Source organism: Saccopteryx leptura, chromosome 3, assembly GCF_036850995.1.
Source record: "Saccopteryx leptura isolate mSacLep1 chromosome 3, mSacLep1_pri_phased_curated, whole genome shotgun sequence".
Lineage (NCBI taxonomy): Eukaryota > Metazoa > Chordata > Mammalia > Chiroptera > Emballonuridae > Saccopteryx > Saccopteryx leptura.
This window is the reverse complement of record NC_089505.1, coordinates 110,339,945-110,363,992: the sequence shown is the minus strand read 5'-3', so window position 1 is coordinate 110,363,992 and position 24,048 is coordinate 110,339,945. Positions and strand designations below refer to the sequence as shown.

The following is a 24,048-nucleotide window of genomic DNA, read 5'->3' as shown; positions in this document are numbered from 1 at the left end:
TGAAGTCCAAATACATGATAAGTCAGGACAGAAATAAAATATTAACAATTTATTAAAAGATAACCTTAACACTTAAGACAATCTCAGAGGGCAGAGCATGAAAAGAATCAACATAAAAAGCAATCAGCCTACCATTAGGAAGTATTGTAGGTTCCCATATTTTCAAGAGTTTGGTAAGTTCAATCATAAATCTGGAATAGGGCTCTGTAAAAATGTTATCTATTCTACCATTTTCAAACAGGTACTACAAGAGAAAAAAAATGAAAACACATGTTGATAAAAAAAGAACACAAGTTTTCTAAAGATTATTTTAAGTGAATCATAAAATGTTATTAACCGATGTCACACCAATAAATTTATTTTGGAATACAGCTTACCCTTCATTTTTGCCCTTATAATATTGTGAACCATTTTAAGGATACAAGCTAAAGATTCCTTTCACATAGACTGACCTCATCTGGAACACTGAGCTTGCAAGGTAAAGTTTTCTATTTCCTTTGTAAAGCATAAATGATTCAGAAAACTTGTAATAAATTATTACTTCTACTCAGTTTATGAAACTGATATAATAAAAATGGGCCCTAATTTGTATTTCCCGAATCATTTTTCTAACTCACAGTATATGTATCTGCAGATCTCCCAGAAGGTTTTGTTTTCCAGCTTAGTTACAAAATCACCTCCTGGAACAATACAGTGAGCTAGTTGACCTGAGGATGCCCAAATTCAAGACCTATTTGGAGCCTTCTAATCATAGCTCTCAATTCTCTGCCTCACAACACAGCCTTCAATAAGTTCAAGTCTAACTGTGGGACGTAAAACTATGCTAATTATAGCCAGCAAGAGCCGCATCACAGGATGGGAAACAAGCAACAGCCGGGTATTGTTAAAAAATTGGGGGTGTGTGTAATGGGAGCACGTGGTTGGGGGTTAGGGTGTTATACTGAGAGGGACTCTTGAAATCATGCTAACACAATAAATTAAAATTAATAAAAAAATTTTGGGGGTACAGGTCAGGTCAGATAGAAATCAGGACACACAATGAGCATTTACAGAGCAATATAAGGCAGCATATGATTAGAGGCTAAAGTATTTTAATGTTTTTAAGATTTGGTATTTTAAATTTATATTTCTATGACTATCTTGGTTTCCTGCTTTTCTATGAACATATGACTAGGAGAAAAATTTTTCTACTTAAATTTATTCTAGCTACTACAAATTGAACACCATTTCAATGTGCATTCTTATAGGTCTCTGGAAAGGCAACTGATGATCACATTGCCAGATTAACCATTTTGTTGCTGGAAAGTATTCTTCTTTTTCTTCTTTTAATGAAGTTATTTTCCCAACTTAAAAATATATCCTCATTGTGGAAAACAAAGTTTAAAATACAGGAAAGTGGAAGAAAGACAAACTGAAACTCACCACACAAAGACAACTATTATCGTCATTTAGGAGTATTTCAATCTTAAAAAAAATTCCTTTGTGTTGTAGACTTGTGTACTTGAAACCTGTATCATTTGTTAACCAGTATCATCCCAATAAATTCAATAAAAAATTATAATTACTTTTTAAATACAGAGTTGAATTTTGTACATTTATTCAAATATATGAGTACACGTAAAATATATGTCTTCTGTCTTTTTAAAATCACTTCCCCTTACAACAGGAACAAGTCAAAAATACCTATTCTTATACCACTTCTATTCCAAATTGTACTGAAAATTCTAACCAAAATGATCAGGCAAGTAAGAAGAAAAAAAGAAACATCCAAATAGGAAAGGAAGAAGTAAAACTATCTGTATTTAATATGACACAATCCTATATATATAGTAGAATAAACAAACACCTAGTTATCTGAGCTAGTCAATGAATTCAGTAAGGTGGCAGGATACAAGCAACATGAAAATCAGTGGCAATGAACAATCCAAATAGCAAATTAAGAAAACAACTGCATTTACACCAGTTCCAAAAAGAACAAGATTTTAAGAATAAAACCAAGGAGGTACATGACTTACATGTGCCTTGACATGTACTTGATATGTACATGATACCTAAAACTACAAAAAATTGCTGAGAAAAATTAAGGATCTAAGAAAAATATCTTGTATTCATGGATCTGAAGAGAATGCTGTTAAGATGGCAATATTCCCCAAAACAATCTACAAATTCAATGCAACTTTATCAAAATCCCAATGGCTTTTTTTTTTTTTTGGCAGAAATGTAAAATCCAATCCTAAAATTCACACGGAATTGCTAGAAACCTCAAGTAGCCAAAAGAATCTTAAGGAATCACACTTCCTGATTTCAAAACTTACTAACAACGCTACAGTAATAAAACAGTGTGTGCTGCCTAAGAATAACCATATCAGTCCTGGGTGGGTAGCTCAGCTGGTTAGAGTGTTGCCTCAATACATCAAGTTTTCAGGTTTAATGCCCAGTCAGGGCAGATACAAAACCAGCCCAATGAGTGTATAAATAAGGTGTACCAACACAATGATGTTTCTATCTCTCCCTCTCCCCCTTCTTCTCTCTCTAAAATCAATTAAAAAAATTTAAAAGAATAGTCATATAGTATTAGAATTGAGAGTCCAAAATAAACACATGTAGATATTTAGCCACATGATTTTCAATTCAGATGTCAGAAAGAAGTCTTACAAATGGTACTAGGAGACCTGGATATCCACATACCCCATTATCCTTAACTCACAATATAAAAACACAGGGGTAACTCTTTATGAACTTGAATTTGGCAATGGATTCTTAGATATAATACCAAAAGCACAAGCAACAGAAGAAAAAAATAAATTGAACTTCATCAAAATTAAAAATGTTTATGCATCAAAGTACACTATCAAGGGAGTGAAAAGAAAACCCAAAGAATGGGAGAAAATATGTATTTGCAAACTGCCTATCTAATAAGAGTTAAATATCCAAAACACCTAAAGCAATCCTACAACTAAACAACAAGACAAAAAATCCAATTAAAAAACAGGCAAAGGACTTAAATAAACATTTCTCCAAAGAATATATACAAATGGTCAACAAGTACAGAAAGAGATGCTTGATGTTATCAGTCATTAGGGAAATGCAAAAACACAGTAAGATAGAACAAACAAAAATTAAGTGTTGGCAAGGAACTAGAGATAATGAAGCCCTCATACATTGTTGTTGGCAACATACAATGGTGCAGCCATTCTGGAAAACAGTTTAGTGGTTTCTCAACAAGCTAATCATAGTTACCACATGACCCTACAATTCGACCCCTAGGCATATCCCCAAAGAACTGAAAACAGTTGTTCAAACAAAAACTGGTATATGAATGTTCACAGTAGCACTCACTATTCATAATAATCAAAAGGTGTAAACAACTCAAATGTTCAACAACAGATGAATGGATAAGCAAAATGTGGCATATCCAACAATGAAATACTATTCGGTCAAAAAAGGGAAAAAGTACTGATTCATGCCACAACACTGATAAACCTTGAAAACACTATGTTCAGTGAAAATAGCCAGACACAAAAGGCCACATACTGTATAATTAATTCTACTTATATGAAATAACCCCAAATAGGCAAATCCATAAAAATAGCAACAGGATGGGAGGGTAATAAAAAACGTAACTGCTTAATGGGTAGAGGGATTACATATGGGGTGATTGAAGTTCTAGAACCAGATAGTGGTGACAGTTGCACATTATGAATGCACTTAATGCCACTGAATTGTACATTTTATGTTATGGGTATTTTTCCATAACAATACAAATATTACACTACAAATGTAGTTTTACAAGTTACTTTTTTTTTTTTTTTTTTCCCTGAAGCTGGAAACGGGGAGAGACAGTCAGACAGACTCCTGCATGCGCCCGACCGGGATCCACCCGGCGAAGCTCTGCCCACCAGGGGGCGATGCTCTGCCCCTCCGGGGCATTGCTCTGTTGCGACCAGAGCCACTCTAGCGCCTGGGGCAGAGGCCAAGGAGCCATCCCCAGTGCCCGGGCCATCTTTGCTCCAATGGAACCTTGGCTGCGGGAGGGGAAGAGAGAGACAGAGAGGAAGGAGGGGGTGGGGGTGGAGAAGCAAATGGGCGCTTCTCCTATGTGCCCTGGCCGGGAATCGAACCCGAGTCCCCCGCACGCCAGGCTGACGCTCTACCGCTGAGCCAACCGGCCAGGGCCTACGAGTTACTTTTTTACTTTTTAAAATGTATGCCTACGCCTGACCTGTGGTGGCGCAGTGGATAAAGCATTGACCTGGAAATGCTGAGGTCGCCAGTTCAAAGCCCTGGGCTTGCCTGGTCAAGGCACATATGGGAGTTGATGCTTCCAGCTCCTCCCCCCTTCTCTCTCTCTGATTCTCTCTCCTCTCTCTCTCTCTCTCTCTCTTCTCTAAAAAAATAAAAAATAAAATAAAATAAAATAAAATGTATGCCTATAAGCATTTTCCATGTCATTATCAATATAAGCAATTGATTCCTTTTTTAACTATTGTATGGTATTCAATAGTATAAGACATATTATTGATTGAAACAGTATTCTTTTGATGAACACTTAGAGGGTTTCCATTTTTCTGTTAAAATCAGCGTTACACTGAAATTACTGGTATGTGTATGCTTTTCTTTGGGGAGAGACAATGATCAATGAAATGGGTTTGCTAGATTGAAGAATATATACTCATTTAAAGATTTAACAGCCATTGTTAACTTATTACCTGAAAAGGTCCTCCAACAGTGTAAACAGTATCTTCACTAATAGTTGGTATTACTGATTTCTCAATCTTTAAAATTTTTAATCCATCTGATAGATGAAAATTTCCCCTAATTATACCTGAGCAACTTTTTAAATTAGAGAAGCAGCGTAACACAGTGTTCATAAGCATATACCCTGAAGGTGAACTACCTGGGTTTACATACTGGCCCCACTGTTTACTAACTTTAAGACCCTAGACATGCCTGACCAGGCAGTGGCGCAGTGGATAGAGCATCGGACTGGGACGCGAAGGACCCAGGTTCGAAACCCCGAGGTCACCAGCTTGAGTGTAGGGTTGCTGGCTTGAGCGTGGAGTCATAGACATGACCCCATGGTCGCTAGCTTGAGCCCAAAGGTCTCTGGCTTGAAGCCCAAGGTCACTGGCTTGAGCAAGGGGTCACTTGCTCTGCTGGAGCCCCTGCTCCCCATCAAGGCACAGATGAGAAACCAATCAATGAACAACTAAGGTGCCTCAACAAAGAATTGATGCTTCTCATCTCTCCTTTCCTATCAGTCTGTCCCTCTCTCTGACCCTCTGCTTCTGTCTCAAAAAAAAAAGACCCTAGACAAGTTAACCTAACTCACTGTGCCTCAAGTTCCTCACCAGAAAACAGAGATGGTAAAAGCTCTTAAACTTCACAGGGCCACACTAATTAAGTAACTTATTAAATGGGCTTATATTAATACATAGACATAGTGAATGATTATTAGGTGTTCCTCATACATTGTCTATTAGCCATCTGTTCATTTTCTTCTGTTACCTGCCTGTTTGTTTCTTTTGCCAGTTATTCCCTCCCTAGTTAATGTCAATAGTGGTGGTTCAGGTGTTAATCTTATACTTGTTTAGTACTTTTTAGATTTTTCTGTATTTTCAAAATTCCTTACAATTAGCGCGTTTCTGCTCCAAAGAAAAAACAGGCCTGATGAGGCAGTGGCACAGTGGATAGAGCATCGGACTGGCATGCTGAGGACCCAGGTTCAAACCCTGAGGTTGCCAGTTTGAGCACAGGCTCATCCGGTTTGAGTGTGGGCTCACCAGCTTGAATACAGGGTTTCTGGCTTGAGCGTGGGATCACAGATATGACCCCATGGTCGCTGGCTTGAGCCCAAAGGTCGCTGGCTTAAATCCAAGATTGCTGGCTTGAGCAAAGGGTCACTCACTCTGCTATAGCCCCCGGTCAAGGCACATATGAGAAAACAATCAATGAACAACTAAGGTGTCGCAATGAAGGATTAACGTTTCTCATCTCTCTCCCTTCCAGCCTGTCGCTGTCACCCCCCTACTAAAAAGAAGTAAATAAATAAAATAAAATAAAAAAAACAGGAAGCACATCTCAGAGATCAACATAAGCAACCTTCTAAAATTCCTTACAGTTAAGGAAAGTTTATTTCTTGTCAAAATAAATGTATGGTTCATATTTACTTCCTGTAACAACTATTTGGCAATTTGTTAACTTAATGGCCTCTTTGTAACAGTATTATATAAAATGACTTATTAGTATCAACAAAAAACAAGATATTGTAGAGAAAAGATCTGTCTCATAAATTATTTTATATACAACAGAAGTGCATCTAAAGTGTAAAGTGTGCAAAAATTTTTGCATGAAATCATAGCAATGACAACATGTTCTGATTATATTTGAAGTATCAGAAAATTATTAACTGCCGCAAAACATGTTATTTCTTGACATGTGAATTAGTAAAAGTAAAAAATATTCTTTAGATCCAAAATACAAATTTCAAGAGTGCAGAAGCCTGCTGAAAATCTTCACAACTTTTACCTAAACGAATGTATGGATGGCACACACCTGGCGCTCAGTAAAATTTGTTGATATACAAAGTTTGTACTCTTGTTCATTTGAATGCTTTAATATTCATATTTTACAGTTACTAGAAGTCACTTTTTCAACAATTGTTATTGGCTACATAACATACTTTATAAATATACTGTAATTTACTTAACTATTACACTTTGGTGGACACTGAGGTTATTTATAATTTTGTGCAATGATATCAGAGCATCAGCTCTGACAGACTTCCTAAAGTGAATTACTCGCAAAAAGAACAGGAACATTCAAACATATTCCTGATATATATGCTCCAAACTGCTTTCTGGAAAGTATTTACAAACTACCACCAGCTATGAAGACTCACAGAATACCAATCAACAATGACTGCTATAATTTTCTGCTTTTTGAAAATGCAATAAATAACAGTTCAACTATTATTTTAATTAGCATTTTAAAAATTAAAATGACAATTTATATACATATATACATATATACACAGTGTCCTGTCACTTCTTTTGTGAATTGTTATTTATGTCTTTTATGTCCGTTTAACAAGAAAATGCAGTCTTCAATTCCTATTATTCTACTGACGTTCAATTTAGCTTACAAAGGCTATCTGATCAAGGTTTTAAATCAAATAAGTGGTTCTTTAAAAAGCAAATATAGAAAATTATAAGGGGAACACTCACTCTGTAAAATATATGGTTGCCTAACCACTATACTGTATACCTGAAACCAATACAAAATAATACTAAATGTAAACTGGAATTGAAAAGAAATTTTTTGATGTAAAAAAAGAAAGAAGAGTGTATAGGAACAATACCAAACAACCAACATACACTATAATTTTTCAACTTAATTCACAAATTCTATAAGAATTATTAAAAATGCAGTATTTTTAAAAACAATTATTGAACATGATACCTGCTGAATTCCAAGGCACAAGTATAAGATACTGTCTGGATCATATTTTTCACCATTTGGTCTCCGCACCTCTTGGATAAATTGGCATAAGCCCAAACTCAACTCAGCAAAAGTGCAGGACAGAATATCTTCCTTCAGTTTGATAGGGCGGACTGTAGAAAAGCAGAAAACATCTGAAATATTAACTTAAAAAATATATAGTTTGGTGGTGGCGCAGTGGATATAGTGTCATCAACCTGGGATTCTGAGGTCCCAGCTCAAAACTCCCAAGATCACGTTTGAGCACAGGCTTGTTAGCTTGGCTTAAGCACAGGGTCACTGGCTTGAGCATGACACCATCAAAATGATCCCATGGTCACTGGCTTGAGCCCAAAGGTCACTGGCTTGAAGCCTAAGTTCGCTGGCTTGAGAAAGAGATCACTGGCTTGGTCAGAGCCCCCTGGTCAAGGCATGTATGAGAAGCAATCAATAAACAACTAAAGTGACACAACTACTACCTCATCTTTCTCAAATAAAATTAAAAGTACACTTTAAAAAAAGAAATACAGGCCCTGGCTGGTTGGCTCAGTGGTAGAGCATTGGCCTGGCGTGCAGGAGTCCCAGGTTCGATTCCCGGCCAGGGCATACAGGAGAAGCGCCCATCTGCTTCTCCACCCCCTCCCCCTCTCCTTCCTCTCTGTCTCTCTCTTCCCCTCCCGCAGCCAAGGCTCCATTGGAGCAGAGATGGCCCGGGCGCTGAGGATGGCACCATGGCCTCCACCTCAGGCACTAGAATGTCTCTGGTTGGAGTGAAGCAATGCCCCAGAGGGGCCAAGCATCATCCCCTGGTAGGCATGCCCGGTGGAATCCAGTCAGGCGCATGTGGTAGTCTGTCTCTCTGCCTCCCTGCTTCTCATTTCAGAAAAAAAGAAAAAAAAATACAATAGCTTTTCCTTGATTCGCTGAATAATCACTGAGGGCTGTGCCCAGGTGCTCTGGTGTACACTGGTGGATACACGGATTAAAGACAGATGCTGATCACAAGGATTTTTTAGTTAAAGAAATAAAGACAATGCAGTACATATGGTAGAAGAGGTGTTCAGACAGAGATTTAATCAGGACTCCAGGAAAGCAATTGAAGAATGTCTAATAAACAGAGAATGGTCAGGTCATATTCTGGAGGACGTGACACCAATGCCAGCCTTGAAAGGTGAAGAAGAGGTAAACAGATAAAGAATTTGTGCCACTTATAAAGTGCAAGAAAAGGAAACAAAATCCCTTACACTGGCATAGTAAACACATGTTCAGAAGATACAACCTTACCTTTATAAAACATCTTTAAAATTGGGAGTATATCAATTTTTCTTTTTAACAAGACTTCCATTTTTAAATAATTTTAAATATTACATTTATAATTTGAAATTGACAATGACAGAGTGACCACAGGAGAAAAGTGAGTTTTACCTCTACAGCTTGACTCCGAGGATTCTTGGGAGAGGACCTGGTCTTGAGCATTTCCTAAGGGGTCAGAACATGGGCTAGATGAGGCATGTTCAATTCCTGAAAGGAAAAAAATAAACAAGTTTAAATAAAAATGGGGAAAAATTAAAGCCCCAAACTAAAGTTTTACAGGAATATGACCTAGTAATTTACCTTTTTAAAGTAGATTCTGACTCTATTTATTTATATTCCCCAACCCCCAAGTCAAAAGAAAAACTCATGCTGTGTATTTACCGCCACATTTCAGATCCCCCTGCTCTTCCTTGGCATTTTTCCACTGGACCCAGTTCTTCCAGGCGTTTACCCCATACATGTACTTCAATGTCATCCCGGACACTGAGCACCCCTGAAAGGCTCCTTGAATAAGACTCCTGGGCTCCATGGTCACTATTGACTTCTTCCGTCCCTGTTAGAATTCCAAAAATATGTAATATAAAATTTAGTTTTGGATCTTTGAGAATTGGGGCTTTCAAAGCTAGAAAGGGCATAAGTTTAAAGAATATAAGTGTTAGTATTTAGAGCTAAAAGATTCACAGTTCTTAGATCTATAAACATCTTCAGATTATTCAGTCCAATCCATACAAGAAAAGAAAAACGGTAGAAACATAGATCATAAATGATAATTTACTCACATTTGTTTACTATGATCCAGTATCTGGACCCAAACAATGCAATTAGGAAATATTTTTTTTTTATAAATAAATTTTTATTTTAATGGGGTGACATCAATAAATCAGGGTACATACATTCGAAGAAAACATTTCCAGGTTATCTTGTCATTTAGTTCTGTTGCATACCCATGCAATTAGGAAATATTTTGAACTTAAATAAAAATGTAAGCAAAAGATGAAAATTTTTAGGTCCTGGTGAGTTGGCTCAGTGGTAGAGCACTGGCCCGGCGTTTGGAAGTCCTGGGTTCGATTCCCGGCCAGGGCACACAGGAGAAGTGCCCATCTGCTTCTCCAGCCCCCCCTCTCCTTTCTGTCTCTCTCTTCCCCTCCTGCAGCCAAAGTTCCGCTGCAGCAAAATTGGCCCAGGTGCTGAGGATGGCTCCATGGCCTCCGCCTCAGGCGCTAGAATGGCTTCGGCTACAACAGAGCAACGCCCCAGATGGGCAAAGCATCACCCCCTAGTGGACATGTGGGGTGGATGGATACTGGTCAGGCATATGCAAGAGTCTGTCTCTGACTCCTCGCTTCTCACTTCAGAAAAAAAAATTTTTTTTTTAAAGTAAAGGAAAAGAAAATTTTGCCTGACAAGGCGGTGGCGCAGTGGATAGAGCGTCGGACTGGGATGCAGAGGACCCAGGTTCGAGACCCCAAGGTCGCCAGCTTGAGCGCGGGCTCATCTGGTTTGAGCAAAAGCCCACCAGCTTGAACCCAAGGTTGCTGGCTCCAGCAAGGGGCTACTAGGTCTGCTGAAGGCTCACGGTCAAGGCACATATGAGAAAGCAATCAATGAACAACTAAGGTGTTGCAACGTGCAATGAAAAACTAATGATTCGTCTGACCAGGCGGTGGCGCAGTGGATAGAGCGTTGGACTGGGATGCAGAAGACCCAGGTTCAAGACCACGAGGTCGCCAGCTTGAGTGGGGGCTCATCTGGTTTGAGCAAAAGCCCACCAGCTTGAACCCAATGTCGCTGGCTCCAGCAAGGGGTTACTCGGTCTGCTGAAGGCCCGCGGTCAAGGCACATATAAGAAAGCAATCAATGAACAACTAAGGTGTTGCAATGTGCAATGGAAAATTAATGATTGATGCTTCTCATCTCTCTCCGTTCCTGTCTGTCTGTCCCTGTCTATCCCTCTCTCTGACTCACTCCTTGTCTCTGTAAAAAATAAAATTAAAAAGAAAAGAAAATTTTGGCGATAGTGCTAAAGCACTGCTTACAGGGCCAGTTACAGTATTAAAATGATTTATGAGAAATGAAGAGTCTAAAGTCAATAATCTAAGCTTCTAGCTTAAGAAAATAGAAAAAGAAGCCATTCTGAAACTCAAAGTAAGGAAATGTAGAACATAAAAAAACATAAGAGCAAAAAAATAATTTTAAAAAATTAATAATACCAAAATTGGGTTCTTTTAAAAGATACAAAAATTGATAAATATCTAGCTAGAAATATTAAATAAAAGAGAAAACACAAATTACTAATACTTAATCTTATAGACATTAAAAGGAAAAGTAAGAGAATATTGTGAACATTGTTTTAGCGATAAGATTTAACATATTAGATGACACAAACCATTTTTGCTGGCCTTTTGCCTAAAATCAAGTGACAGACACAGACTAACAAAGCATGCTCTACAAAGAAATAGATAAAACCTAAAAAGCCACAGAAATTAAATTAATAGCTTAAAACGTTTCTACAAAAAAAATAAAAATCCAAACCCAGGCTTTGCTTCTGAATTCTGCCCAACAGTTAAAAGTTAAAAGTAATTATATAAATTTTACTTCAGGAAAGAGACCAGGAAACAGCAACTCACCTTATGATGACACGATTACCCTGATAGCAAAGCCAAAAAGTTATTACAAGAAAACTAAAGATCAATATCTCTCTCAAATAGAGACACTTAAAACAATATCAAAATATTTGGAAACTGAATTCAGCAACACACAGGGTAGGGCAAAAGTAGGTTTACAGTTTTGAGTATACAAAACAGTTTACTCTTATATTATTAATTATGGTATTATTTTCCGTACGAACAACTGCAAACCTATTTTTGCCCCACCCTATATAAAAGAATAAATACATCATAAGAAAGTAGGGTTTGGCCCTGGCCGGTTTGCTCAGTGGATAGAGCGTCAGCCCAGCATAAATGTCCCAGGATCAATCACTGGTCAGGGCAAACAAGAAAAGGAACCATCTGCTTCTCTCTCCTTACTCTCCCCTTTCTCTCCTTCTTTCCCAACTGTAGCCAGTGGCTCAAATGGTATGAGCATCACCCTGGGTGCTGACACTTGGTTGGTCTGAATGAGTCAGCCTCACATGCTAAAAATAGCTTGGTACTCGAGCACTGGCCCCAGACTGAGCTGCCAGGTAGATCCTGGTCAGGGTGCATGCAGGAGTCTGTCTATTTCCCCTCCTCTAAAAAAAAAAAAGGAAAAAAACGTGGGAAGGTGGGTTGATTGCAAGGTTAGTTGTTTTTTTTAATGCATTTTTACCCATTTAATATATTTTTTTTAAAAAGAGATAACCATGCTAATAGATGCAAGAGATCCACCTGGTAAAGTTTTACACATTATGATTAAAAACTTCCAGCAAATTAGCAGTAAAAGAGAACTTCTTCAACCTGATTGAGACCATCTATAAGAAGCCTACAGGTAATATCATACTTAATATGTTGCAAGACTGAACACTTGAGCTAAGACTGAAAACTGGCATGAAGGTCTGCTCTCAACAATAATATTCAATATTGTATTGAAGAGCCTAGTTACTACAACAAAACAAGCAAAAGAAAGAAATGTATTGAATTTAGAAAGAAAAAGTAAAAATTTTTTTAAGAAAAAATTTTCTTTTCTTTTTAATTTTATTTTTTACAGAGACAGGGAGTGAGTCAGAGATTATCTGTTTTTATTCAGATAATCTGATTGTCTAAGCAAAAAATCCTAATAATTTTAGTGGCACAAAATCACTGCATAACATCACTATGCAAAAATCATCTCCATTTCTTTATGCCAATAAGATACACTAGAAAACAAAATTTTTTAAAGTAGGGGGGAGAGATACAGAAACAGACTCCTGCATGCACCCCGACCGGGATCTACCCGGCAACCCCCACCCGGGCTGATGCTCAAACCAACCAAGCTTTCTTCAGCGCCTGAGGCCAACGTTTGAACCAATCAAACCACTGGCTGCAAGAGGGGAAGAGAGAAAGAAGGAAAACAGGGAGAGGAAAGAGAAGCAGATTTTTGCTTCTCATGTGTGCCCTGATGGGGATTGAACTGGGATGTCCACACTGGGCCAAAGCTCTATCCACTGAACTAACTGGCCAGGGCTGAAAATAATATTTAAAAATAGCCTTCATCACAACAGGATCAAAAACAGTTTAACTACTTATTAAATAAATTTAACATAATATAAGACCTGTACAATAAAACATATAAAAAACTGCTGAGAGAAATTAAAGAAGAAAGAACCTTCATGGATTGGATGGCTCAAAGTTGTTAAAATGTCAATTCTCTGCAAATTGACCTAGTGATACAGAGCAGCCTAAAACAAAATATCAGCAGGTCCTTTGGTAAAAATTACAAGCTGATTCTAAAATTTATATGAAAATGCAAACAACAATTTTGATAAAGAAAATTAGAGAACTTAACACTCCCTGATTTCAAGACTCTTTGTAAAGCTACAATAACGAAGACAGTTCTGATATAAAAATAGACATATATTTATATAAATCAATGGAACAAAACAGTTTCAGAAATAGACTGACACATATATAGTCAACTGACTTTTAACAAAGGTGCCAATCTAATTCAATAGGGAAAGGAGAATCTTTGATAAAAGAATTCTATCCATAATAAAGAACACTTACCAACTTAGTAAGAGGATGACAACCCAATTGAAAAATGTTCAATAATTTTGAATAGACACTTTACCAAAGAAGATAAAGAAACGGCAAACAGGCATATGAAAAGATGCCCAACATCATTAGTCATTTAGGAAAATGCAAATTATAACCACAAGATACCACTTATACATTCACTATTTATTTTAGAATCGCTAAAATTAAAAACCAACAATACCAGTGTTGACAAGGTCATGAAGCAAATGGAACTTACATGTGGTAGTGGAAATTAAAAATGGTACATCTGCTTTGGAAAACAGTTTGGAAAATTAAAAATGCACATACCATAAGACCAAGCTATCCCACTCCTAGATATTTTTCCTCAAAAGAAAACATGTTAACACAGGGATTTCTAGGAGAATGTTCACAGCAGCTTTTTTGAGAATAGCCACAAACTGGAAACAACCCAAATTTCTATCTTACAGTTGTTGTTTGTCCATACAATGAACTACTACTCAGATATCAAAAGGAATGAACTGCTGATAGATGAAAAACACACAGATGGATCTCAAAACCATTCTGCTACATGAAGGAAGCCAAACAAAGACTATAAATGATATGGGTCCATTTATATGAAATTTCAGAAAAGGCAAAGCAGCACCATTTGCATAGATCTACAAAGCAGACTGGTGGTTAGCAGGAGTGAGAGGTGACGACTGACTACAAAAAGTCACAAAGGAACCTTCTGGGGCAGTGTAATTGTGATGGTAGTAAATACTGAACACATTCAAAGCCCATCAAATGGTAGATTTAGATTTTATAAAATTTTAAGTTAAAACTCAATAAACTAAAGAGAAATAAGGCTTTTAATTTTGGTATGGGAAAGCCATGTCAATATAAAAAACAATCCCTGTGGACTTAACTACTTCACTACATTATATAAACTAGTGAGCTTCATTATCATATTTTTAAAAAGTTAAACTTAGACTTTAAAAAATTTTTAACAGCCTGACCAGGCATTGGCACAGTGGATAGATCATCGGCCCGGGACACTGAGGACCCAGGTTCGAAGCTCCGAGGTTGCCGGTTTGCGTGTGGGTTTGCCGGCTTGAGTGTGGGATCACAGACATGGTTGCTGGCTTGGCTGGAGCCCCCTGATCAAGGCACATATGAGAAAGCAATCAATGAATAACTAAGATGCCACAACTATGAGTTGATTCTTCTTATCTCTCTCCCTTCCTGTTTGTCCCTGTCAGTCCTTCTCTCTCACTAAAAAAATGAAATAAAAAAAATCTGTAACAGAGGTTTATAAAAAAAAAAGCTTTTTAAACAAAACTAAACCCTAAATTTAGAAACAAAATAAAAGGTCCCTGCTGAAAGCAATATAAAGTACAAGATATGATTCTTGACTTTAAGAAACAAAAATATCTTGACCTGTGGTGGTGCTGGTAGATGAAACGTTGACCTGGAATGCTGAGGTCACTGGTTCAAGGCCTTGGCCTTGCCTGGTCAAGGCACATATGAGAAGTACCTACACTAGTTGACGCTTCCTTTCTCTCTCTCTCTCTAAAGATCAATCAATAAAATCTAAAGAGGAAAGGAGGGAGGGATGGAGGGAGAGAGAAGGAGAGAGGGAAAGAGGGAAGGAGAAAGGAAGGGGGAAGGGGAGGAAGGAGAAAGGGAAGGGGTAGGAAGGTGAAGGGGAAGGAGAAGGGAAAGGGGAAGGGAAAGGGGAAGGGGAAGGGGAAGGGAGACAAAAAAAGACAAAAGCTCACACACACAAAACCCCATGAGATTGTAAAACAATGTATATGGAAGTCCCTGGTTCTGGCATATACAGAGTTTTGTTAATTGCAGGAACTCATCAACACAGAATGAAGGGAAAAAAAGAACAGAAAAATTAAGCTGCTACTTACTCTTCGTCTGGGCTGGGGGAAGCCATCTCTGTGTCGCCGCCTTGTTCGGGAACGTGCCTGGATTCCCTGCCCTTTATTCAATGGGTCAAAGGATTCTATAACAATCAGCAGAAAGCGTAATGTAAGATAACTCAAAGACTTAGAGACTAAGATTGAGAAAGAAAATTCCAGATAATAATCACTCTATTATTTTGTTTTGATAACCTAAGAATTTTACTTAATATAATTAAGAGAAATAAAGGATATTGCATTTAAATTAAAGAGTTCATTCACAAATAAAGAAAACCCCCTTTATGGTTCCTATGGCAAAGCTTAAGAGAAACCAACAAAACAATTAACTACTTATAAGAATATGGTACAGGCCCTGGCCAGTTGGCTCAGCGGTAGAGCGTCGGCCTGGCGTGCGGGGGGACCCGGGTTCGATTCCCGGCCAGGGCACATAGGAGAAGCGCCCATTTGCTTCTCCATTCCCCCCCCCCTCTCTGTCTCTCTCTTCCCCTCCCGCAGCCAAGGCTCCATCGGAGCAAAGATGGCCCGGGCGCTGGGGATGGCTCCTTGGCCTCTGCCCCAGGCACTAGAGTGGCTCTGGTCTCGGCAGAGCGATGCCCCGGAGGGGCAGAGCATCGCCCCCTGGTGGGCAGAGCGTGCCCCTGGTGGGCGTGCCGGGTGGATCCCGGTCGGGCACATGCGGGAGTCTGTCTGACTGTCTCTCCCCGTTTCCAGCTTCAGAAAAATACAAAAAAAAAAAAAAAAAAAAGAATACGGTACAAATTAACACTTCCAAAAGCAGTGACCATTTGTACCCTAAGTAACAGTCCTTCGTAATTAAGTATTTATATGCATAGAAAGATAAAAAGAAATGCTGCTAAGACAAACATCTGTCTAAATTGCATTTAATAGCCTTGGCCGGTTGGCTCAGTGGTAGAGCGTCGGCCTGGCGTGCAGGGGACCAGGGTTCGATTCCCGGCCAGGGCACATAGGAGAAGCGCCCATTTGCTTCTCCACCCCGCCCCCCTCCTTCCTCTCTGTCTCTCTCTTCCCCTCCCGCAGCCAAGGCTCCATTGGAGCAAAGATGGCCCGGGCGCTGGGGATGGCTCCTTGGCCTCTGCCCCAGGCGCTAGAGTGGCTCTGGTTGGGGCAGAGCGATGCCCCAGAGGGGCAGAGCATCACCCCCTGGTGGGCAGAGCGGCGCCCCTGGTGGGCATGCCGGGTGGATCCCAGTCGGGCGCATGCGGGAGTCTGTCTGACTGTCTCTCCCCGTTTCCAGCTTCAGAAAAATACCAAAAAAAAAAAAAAAAAAGTAAATTGCATTTAATAGGTAAATGTACCTGTCCCAATTTACATACAAATTCAACTCAAGAGCAAACCTATAGAAACCATCTTGTTTGTAGCCCAGGAACTGCCTTATTATCACACATTAGAACTGCTTCATAATGTCAACTGAGAGTTGTATCAATCTTCTAAAATGAAGGACATCCAGTGGACAGGTTATGCCAAACAAACCTGATGGGAAATCTGCTTCCAAATCCTGTTCCGTTTCCCCCTTTGAGAACTGCTTCAATTCGGAATCCGCCTCTTGCACAGCATTTGACTTTAAGGCATAATGATTCAACTCTTCCTCCCAGCTATGTGGAGTAGACACTGCCTCTGATTCAAGATCACCACTGTATGTGCTTCCTTGGTCTGAAATAGAAAACACAGCCTCAACACAAGAGAGACTCCTTGACATGGCCAGAAAACTTCCTGAAACCCCTAAAAAACAAAAACAGATATGGCTGCTGGACAAATGCCTAAGTACATTTAAGAATGAAGTAAGCTGTTTATTACAAGTCTTACAGACCTGGGATCAAAGCCTTGGTATACATTTTAAAGCATTACCTTAATTCTTAAAACCAATACTTGAGGCAGCTTTTATTATTCTTATTACAAATTAGCACACAATCATAAACATCCAGTGCCCCTACAAATAGCTAAAGTTGCAAATATTTAATCCAAGGACGCTAATACTTTATGTGTTTGTATTACTTACAGAGGACAGTGTGTACTTCTAAGCTTAAATATATTTAACAATCACAAACCTTTTTCAAATATCTTGGTGTCTAGAAAGAGCTCCTGTTCAGAAGTTTGGGATCCTAAAGAAAAAAAAAAGCACATAATAAAACAATTTATATGTATACACAAAGCAAGCTGCATCAGATATAAAATGAATGTGCTACATACATGAATTTCACAAGGGAATTGTAAGTAAATAGCCTTCTTATGCAGAAAGAATGTTTCATTAATAAAGGAAGCATTAGCAGTAAATACAGTTAAAACAAAGTATGACTTACAACAGTGGTTACATTTCTAGGTAGCAGTATAAAAAAAGTCATGGCAAGAGACATCTTTATTTTGAATTTTGCACACATTTGCTACCTTAAATTGTTTTTCCCATGATAGATACACACACACACACACACTTATTTAGACTGACAAATATATTTTAAATTGTTTTCTACCTCATAAAATATAGTATGTTTTAGCACTATGTTGGAAAGCCAACAGACTTAGAACGTAAGTTACACGAGCAACTCTACATATGGAACTAAACAGAACACAGTTCCATAAATTATAAACTACTTTAAAAGTAAGAAGCTTAAGGTTTTAAGCTATTAAAACAACTTTTTTAAAAAACTAGGAAAATTGCTTCTTTTCTTGAAATCAAAGATACAAGTTAGCTGGATTCTTTCAACTGAAATTCATTTTTCCCTTCTATATGTTTTTAAACTATTTGATTTTACTTATACTACAGTGATTATAACTATCTGTCTTGAAGCTTAGTTTTTAAAGTTTTTCTGACTCAGTTGTAAGGCAGAATCACAGTATTTGTACAAAAGAAGCACTTGATAAACATTCACTATTAATGTGAATGTAGAGGCCTATTTAAAATGAGATTTATCATCAGCAATTGTTTGAACTTATAAACTAAATATAGTATCAGAAAGTTAGGCCTTCGGTGGTACAGTGGTTAGGAGTGTCATCCCACAGCACAGGGGTCGCCAGCTAAAGCTCTGGTTAGGGCTTGATCCCAACAGTGCCAGTTCAAGCCCCGATCAGGGCACATATGAGAAGCAATCAACGGCACAACTAAGTGGAATGAGTTGATGTCTCTCTCTCCCCTCTCCCCAGAAAAAAAACCATATATATTATCAGAAAGTTAGACGGTCAAGCATAGGAACAATATTCTAAGATATTACAATCCATATATAAATGGATCAGAATTACGATACTATATACTAAAGAGCAAAATAAGACTAGAAACACTGGAATAATAAGTGTTTTACCCATCACTCAAAACATATACTATATATAATGTAAAAACTTACTGGCAACACAACAGAAAAGTTGACAATAGTTTTTCAAATGCTACAGTGCTCAAAAAATCATCTAGCATTTATTATGCAAAATCAAATCCCAGTGTTTAGTTTTGTTAAAACTGTCACTGAAAAAAAGAAAAAACTGTCAGAAAAGAGTAACTTCTTGGCTTGTCAGTGATATGTGAAAAGGTCTTTGTGAAAATTCATTGTTGTATTTCAACTATCTTGAACACCATTTTCTCTCTCTTCTTATCTTAATATCTCTTCTTATCTTTATATCTTTTCTTATAACCAAAAGTCAAGAAGCTGCTAATTAAGGCTAGAAAACTTCAGGAATATATATTGCTGAGTTCTGATAAATATATATCATTTGCTTTGGAGTCAGACAGACCGACTCAATTCAACTTCTGACCCACTCACCTCCTGATTGCATAACCTGGGCAAAGAATACGGTATATCCTATTTTCCAAATAAGGAACCTAAAGTAAACTATAACCCCTAATAGGGTTGTTGTGATGATTAAATAGGCAATGCACACAAGGCATCTGGGACAATGCCTAGAATATGATAAGCAAATAAGTGTTAACTACTGTTGTTATCATTATTCTACACTCATAGAATGGGATTTATCTATAGGTTACTTTATACCAAATAGTTTTCCATCTTTTAAAAAACATGCTGGTTATTACACAACAGGAATTCTCACCTGGGGATCACAGCTTTGAATAAAGAAATAAAATTTAAAAATGATCATGAAACTTGGATTTATAGGTTTTTCTGAAATCATTAACATTAAAAACTATATTAAATATCAGTGCTTATTAGTTTCCTTCATTAAAAAGACAGAGCTATCAGAGATATCAACAAGTTTAACAAACCCATAGACTTGGTATTTTAAACACAATAAAGTGTTTAGAAACACCCTGACTGCCCGATACTTAAAATTACTTGAGTTACCTGAAAATTTGTAGGGGTGTTTTTTCTTTCTTTACTTTTAAATTTATACCAACCTCCCTGGGATAGAGTCTTCTCCTTCTCTTCATCTTCTGCAATCATCTCTGCCATCTCAAGGAGATCAGCTTCAAATGGATGTGAAGAAAGCTTTTCCTTAATGTCTTCAATACTCTCGGTGGCTTTATCTTCGTTATCCTCTGAGGATGGAACAAGCATTGGGACAGGAATCTGGAAGACAAAGGACGGACTGAGGAGTCTCATGGGAGATTCATCATCAAAAGTATTATTTGTGAGACTATTTAAGTACTGAATGATAAATAAATCCAAGATATTTCTATTGCTAATAATTAATAGTCTTGCTAGGCCTTGGACAGATAACTCAGTTGGTTAGAGCATCATTCCAAAATGCCAAAGTTACAGGTTCAATCTCTGGCAGGGCATAATCAACAACCAATGAATACATAACTAAGTCAAACATCAACAACAACAAGAAAATCAGTGTTTCTCTTCCTAAAAATCAATAAAAAGTTTTAAAAAATAAAAGTCATACTAGTTTGTTTTTATAAGAAGACAGCTGTTTAAATAAAGATTCGTAAGAGCTTTTCTGCAAACTGAACAAAATGTATCTCTGAATTCCCCTAAACGATACTTATTTGACGCTCCTTTGTTCTCCTTTTGATTATATTCCTTCCTTGCTTGACATTTTTACACAATGTTTTCGTTAAGACTTCTGTACTGAGAAAAAATATATTTGGAAAAAAAAAACCCTATACATTTTTCTTCAATAAAAAAGAATCATGTATATCAGTGTTTTTCAACTGCTGGTCTGTGAAAAAGTTAAGAACCCTCATGTTGTATAAGTATTACAGACCCAATGATCTTAGTCAAATTTGCTTTGCTCAAGGGTGACTTCTGCCCTAGCGGTCTTGACTATTTTCACTGCTCTCCAAGTATAAAAAAGGTGAAAACCACTAATGTAAATCACGGTATTCACCTTTTTACCTTTCTGGAACCTAGTGTTCTAACACACACACACGTTTCTGATCTTTTCTAAATGAGTGATCTTACTATGTATGAAATGTTATTAAAAAAAGTCATGGCCCTGGCCGGTTGGCTCAGTGGTAGAGCGTCGGCCTGGCGTGCAGGAGTCTCAGGTTCGATTCCCGGCCAGGGCACACAGGAGAAGCGCCCATCTGCTTCTCCACCCCTCCCTCTCTCCTTCCTCTCTGTCTCTCTCTTCCCTTCCCGCAACCGAGGCTCTACTGGAGCAAAGCTGGCCCAGGCGCTGAGGATGGCTCTATGGCCTCTGCCTCAGGTGCTAGAATGGCTCTGGATGCAATAGAGCGATGCCCCAGATGGGCAGAGCATTGCTCCCCGGTGGGCGTGCCGGGTGGATCCCGGTCAGGCACATGCGGGAGTCTGTCTGACTGCCTCCCCATTTCCAACTTCAGAAAAATACAAAAAAAAAAAAAAAGTCACATCATAGCCTTCTCTCAGAATACAGGGTACAAACAGAAGCAGTTCTTTATAAACACCATATTAAGTAATATAATAATATGATAATAGCCAACCAGAGTCAGATGTATTTTACCAACAAGTAAAAAGTTTTTCTCCTGACCAGTGGTGGCGCAGTAGATGAAGTGTTAACCTAGGACACTACTGAGTACTCAGGTTCGAAACCCTGAAGTCACCAGCTTGAGCCTGGGATCATCAACACGATCCTGAGGTCGCTGGATTGAGCCCAGTGTTCGATGGCTTGAAGCTCAAGGTTGCTGGCTTGAGCCCTAGGCTGCTGGCTTAAGCAAAGGGTCACTGGCACAGCTGGAGCCCCTCAGTCAAGGCACATGTGAGAAAGCAATCAATGAACAACTAACAACTAAAGTCACGCAACTCTCTCTTAAAAAAAAAAAAAAAAGAAAAAGTTTTTCATGAAAGTGTAAAATTTTACTTCAGGACTCTTGTGTACTAAATTTATCTGCCTCTACATGATTACTCACTGGAACTGGAAGTCCAAACGGGACTGGTGTATACTGAGTAAACAGGTGAAGAGGTATGGGCACAAACACTGGTACAGGAACCGGCACCACTACGATCTGGGGCAGGCTGAGCGTGTCGTCTAATGACAAAATCACAAAACAGAGTTAGAAACAATATTTTAATAAAAAACATTTTTTAAAAAGCATACAGAGATTTATAGTTCAAAAAGTTGTAATCTATTACATTAAAAAAGAGAAGTAACTGAAGCAGCAAAGAAAGGTTTGGCTACAGCACTAACAAAAAAGTGGGCAAGCCTAACCAGGCAGTGGCGCAGTGGATAGAGCGTCAGACTGGGATGCGGAAGGACCCAGGTTCGAGACCCCGAGGTCTCCAGCTTGAGTGTGGGTTCATCTGGTTTGAGCAAAGGCTCACCGGCTTGGACCCAAGGTCGCTGGCTCGAGCAAGGGGTTACTCGGTCTGCTGAAGGCCCATGGTCAAGGCACATTTGAGAAAGCAATCAATGAACAACTAAGGTGTCGCAAAGTACAACGAAAAACTAATGATTGGTGCTTCTCATCTCTCTGCATTCCTGTCTGTCTGTCCCTGTCTATCCCTCTCTCTGACTCTCTCTCTGTCTCTGCTAAAAAAAAAAGTGGGCAACACAATGATTATTGATATGAGAATAAAAATGATAAAAGATATAATCTGGACGAATGAAGGAAAGAACTGGAACAGTGATCTTAGATGAGGGGTATGGAAAGCTGTTAACATGAAGAAGTAGGTTATGTTAAAGAGCAGACAGAACAGGTAGAAGGGCCATTTTTGTGAAGCTAAAACATTTCTAGTAGATAGTGGGGAGCTACTACAGATCCTTTAACAGAGTAATGTGATGTAAATAGTATTTAAAAAGGTTAATTTGGCTGCCATCCTAGCACAGAATAAAACCATATAAAGTGCACCTGACCAGCTGGTGGTGCAGTGGATAGAGCATCATCAGACTAGGGAGTGGAGGACCCATGTTCAAAACCCCGAGGTCGCAGCTTGAGTGCAGGCTCATCCAGCTTGAGCAAGGGTCACTGGCTTGAGCATAGAATCATAGACATGGCCCAAAGGTCGCTGGCTTGAGCCCAAGGTCAATGGCTTGAGCAAGGAGTCACTCACTCTGCTGTAGACCCCCTCCCCCCGGTCAAGGCACATATGAGAAAGCAACTAAGGTGCCACAACGAATAATTGATGCTTCTCATCTCTCTCCCTTCCTGTCTTTCTGTCCCTATCTGTCCTGTCCCCCTCTCTGATTCTCTCTGTCTCTGTCAAAACAAAAAGTATATAAAGTACAAAAGTAGGAGGTAATTACAATATGTAGAGCTAATTATGAAGAGGGCCTAGAATAGGGTGATTATGATACCTACACAAAAAAGAATATGTATAGCTGACACGCTAAGGTGTTAAAAAAGATAGAACATAGAAACTAACTTAAATATAAGTCAAGAAAAAGTGGGAAGGATAGGATTCACTCCATTACTTAACAAGTATCTACAGAGTCCTATGTGTCAGAAAAACATAGTGCTAGATAGTCCTAGAGAGCTCTAAAATTATTAATGTAGGAGAAAGGTAATGCTAGTCACAAAAAGTAAAAAGCTGACAGTATGACTAGGGTTAGAGGTAGGAAATAATACAGTATCAATTTTATCATACTACAGTGGATGTAAAAAAAAGTTACCAGAGCCCTGGCAGGTTGGCTCAGCGGTCGAGCGTCGGCCTGGTGTGCGGGGGACCAGGGTTCAATTCCCGGCCAGGGCACATAGGAGAAGCGCCCATTTGCTTCTCCATCCCCCCCCCCTCCTTCCTCTCTGTCTCTCTCTTCCCCTCCCGCAGCCAAGGCTCCACTGGAGCAAAGATGGCCCAGGCGCTGGGGATGGCTCCTTGGCCTCTGCCCCAGGTGCTAGAGTGGCTCTGGTTGCGGCAGAGCGACGCCCCAGAGGGGCAGAGCATCGCCCCCTGGTGGGCAGAGCATCGCCCCTGGTGGGCGTGCTGGGTGGATCCCGGTCGGGCGCATGCGGGAGTCTGTCTGACTGTCTCTCCCCGTTTCTAGCTTCAGAAAAATACAAAAAAAAAAAAAAAGTTACCAGAATAGAGATGTCTGATAATCAAACAACATGAAACAAAATAAGTCACTTGATACAATACAAATAGAGAATAAGTCACTTACAGCCTTGCCATCCAAGTGGTACGGACAAGTAGCACTGACATTACCCAGGAGCTTGTGAGAAATGTAAAGCCTTAGAACCTACTGAATCTGAATCTACATAATAAAATCCCCAAGTAATTCATAGGTATATTAATGTTTGAGAAACACTGGCCTATAGGATAACCTTCCACATCTAGGAATCTAGGATTCCT

General features: G+C 38.9%; 1 protein-coding gene across 6 annotated transcripts in view; it reads right to left on the bottom strand.

The window, feature by feature from the left end:
- Nucleotides 1-24,048, bottom strand: part of ZMYM4 (zinc finger MYM-type containing 4) — a 182,538-nt gene that overhangs the window by 7,928 nt on the left and 150,562 nt on the right. For all 6 annotated transcript variants that reach the window (XM_066375822.1, XM_066375825.1, XM_066375823.1 and 3 more), the window contains 9 exons: nt 21,669-21,787; nt 19,728-19,899; nt 17,440-17,493; nt 16,865-17,044; nt 15,362-15,456; nt 9,175-9,346; nt 8,905-9,000; nt 7,462-7,613; nt 133-244 (listed from right to left, as the gene is read on the bottom strand). In XM_066375822.1, the coding sequence (XP_066231919.1) occupies nt 133-244; nt 7,462-7,613; nt 8,905-9,000; nt 9,175-9,346; nt 15,362-15,456; nt 16,865-17,044; nt 17,440-17,493; nt 19,728-19,899; nt 21,669-21,787 (1,152 nt within the window). The remainder of the gene's footprint in view (nt 1-132; nt 245-7,461; nt 7,614-8,904; nt 9,001-9,174; nt 9,347-15,361; nt 15,457-16,864; nt 17,045-17,439; nt 17,494-19,727; nt 19,900-21,668; nt 21,788-24,048) is intronic.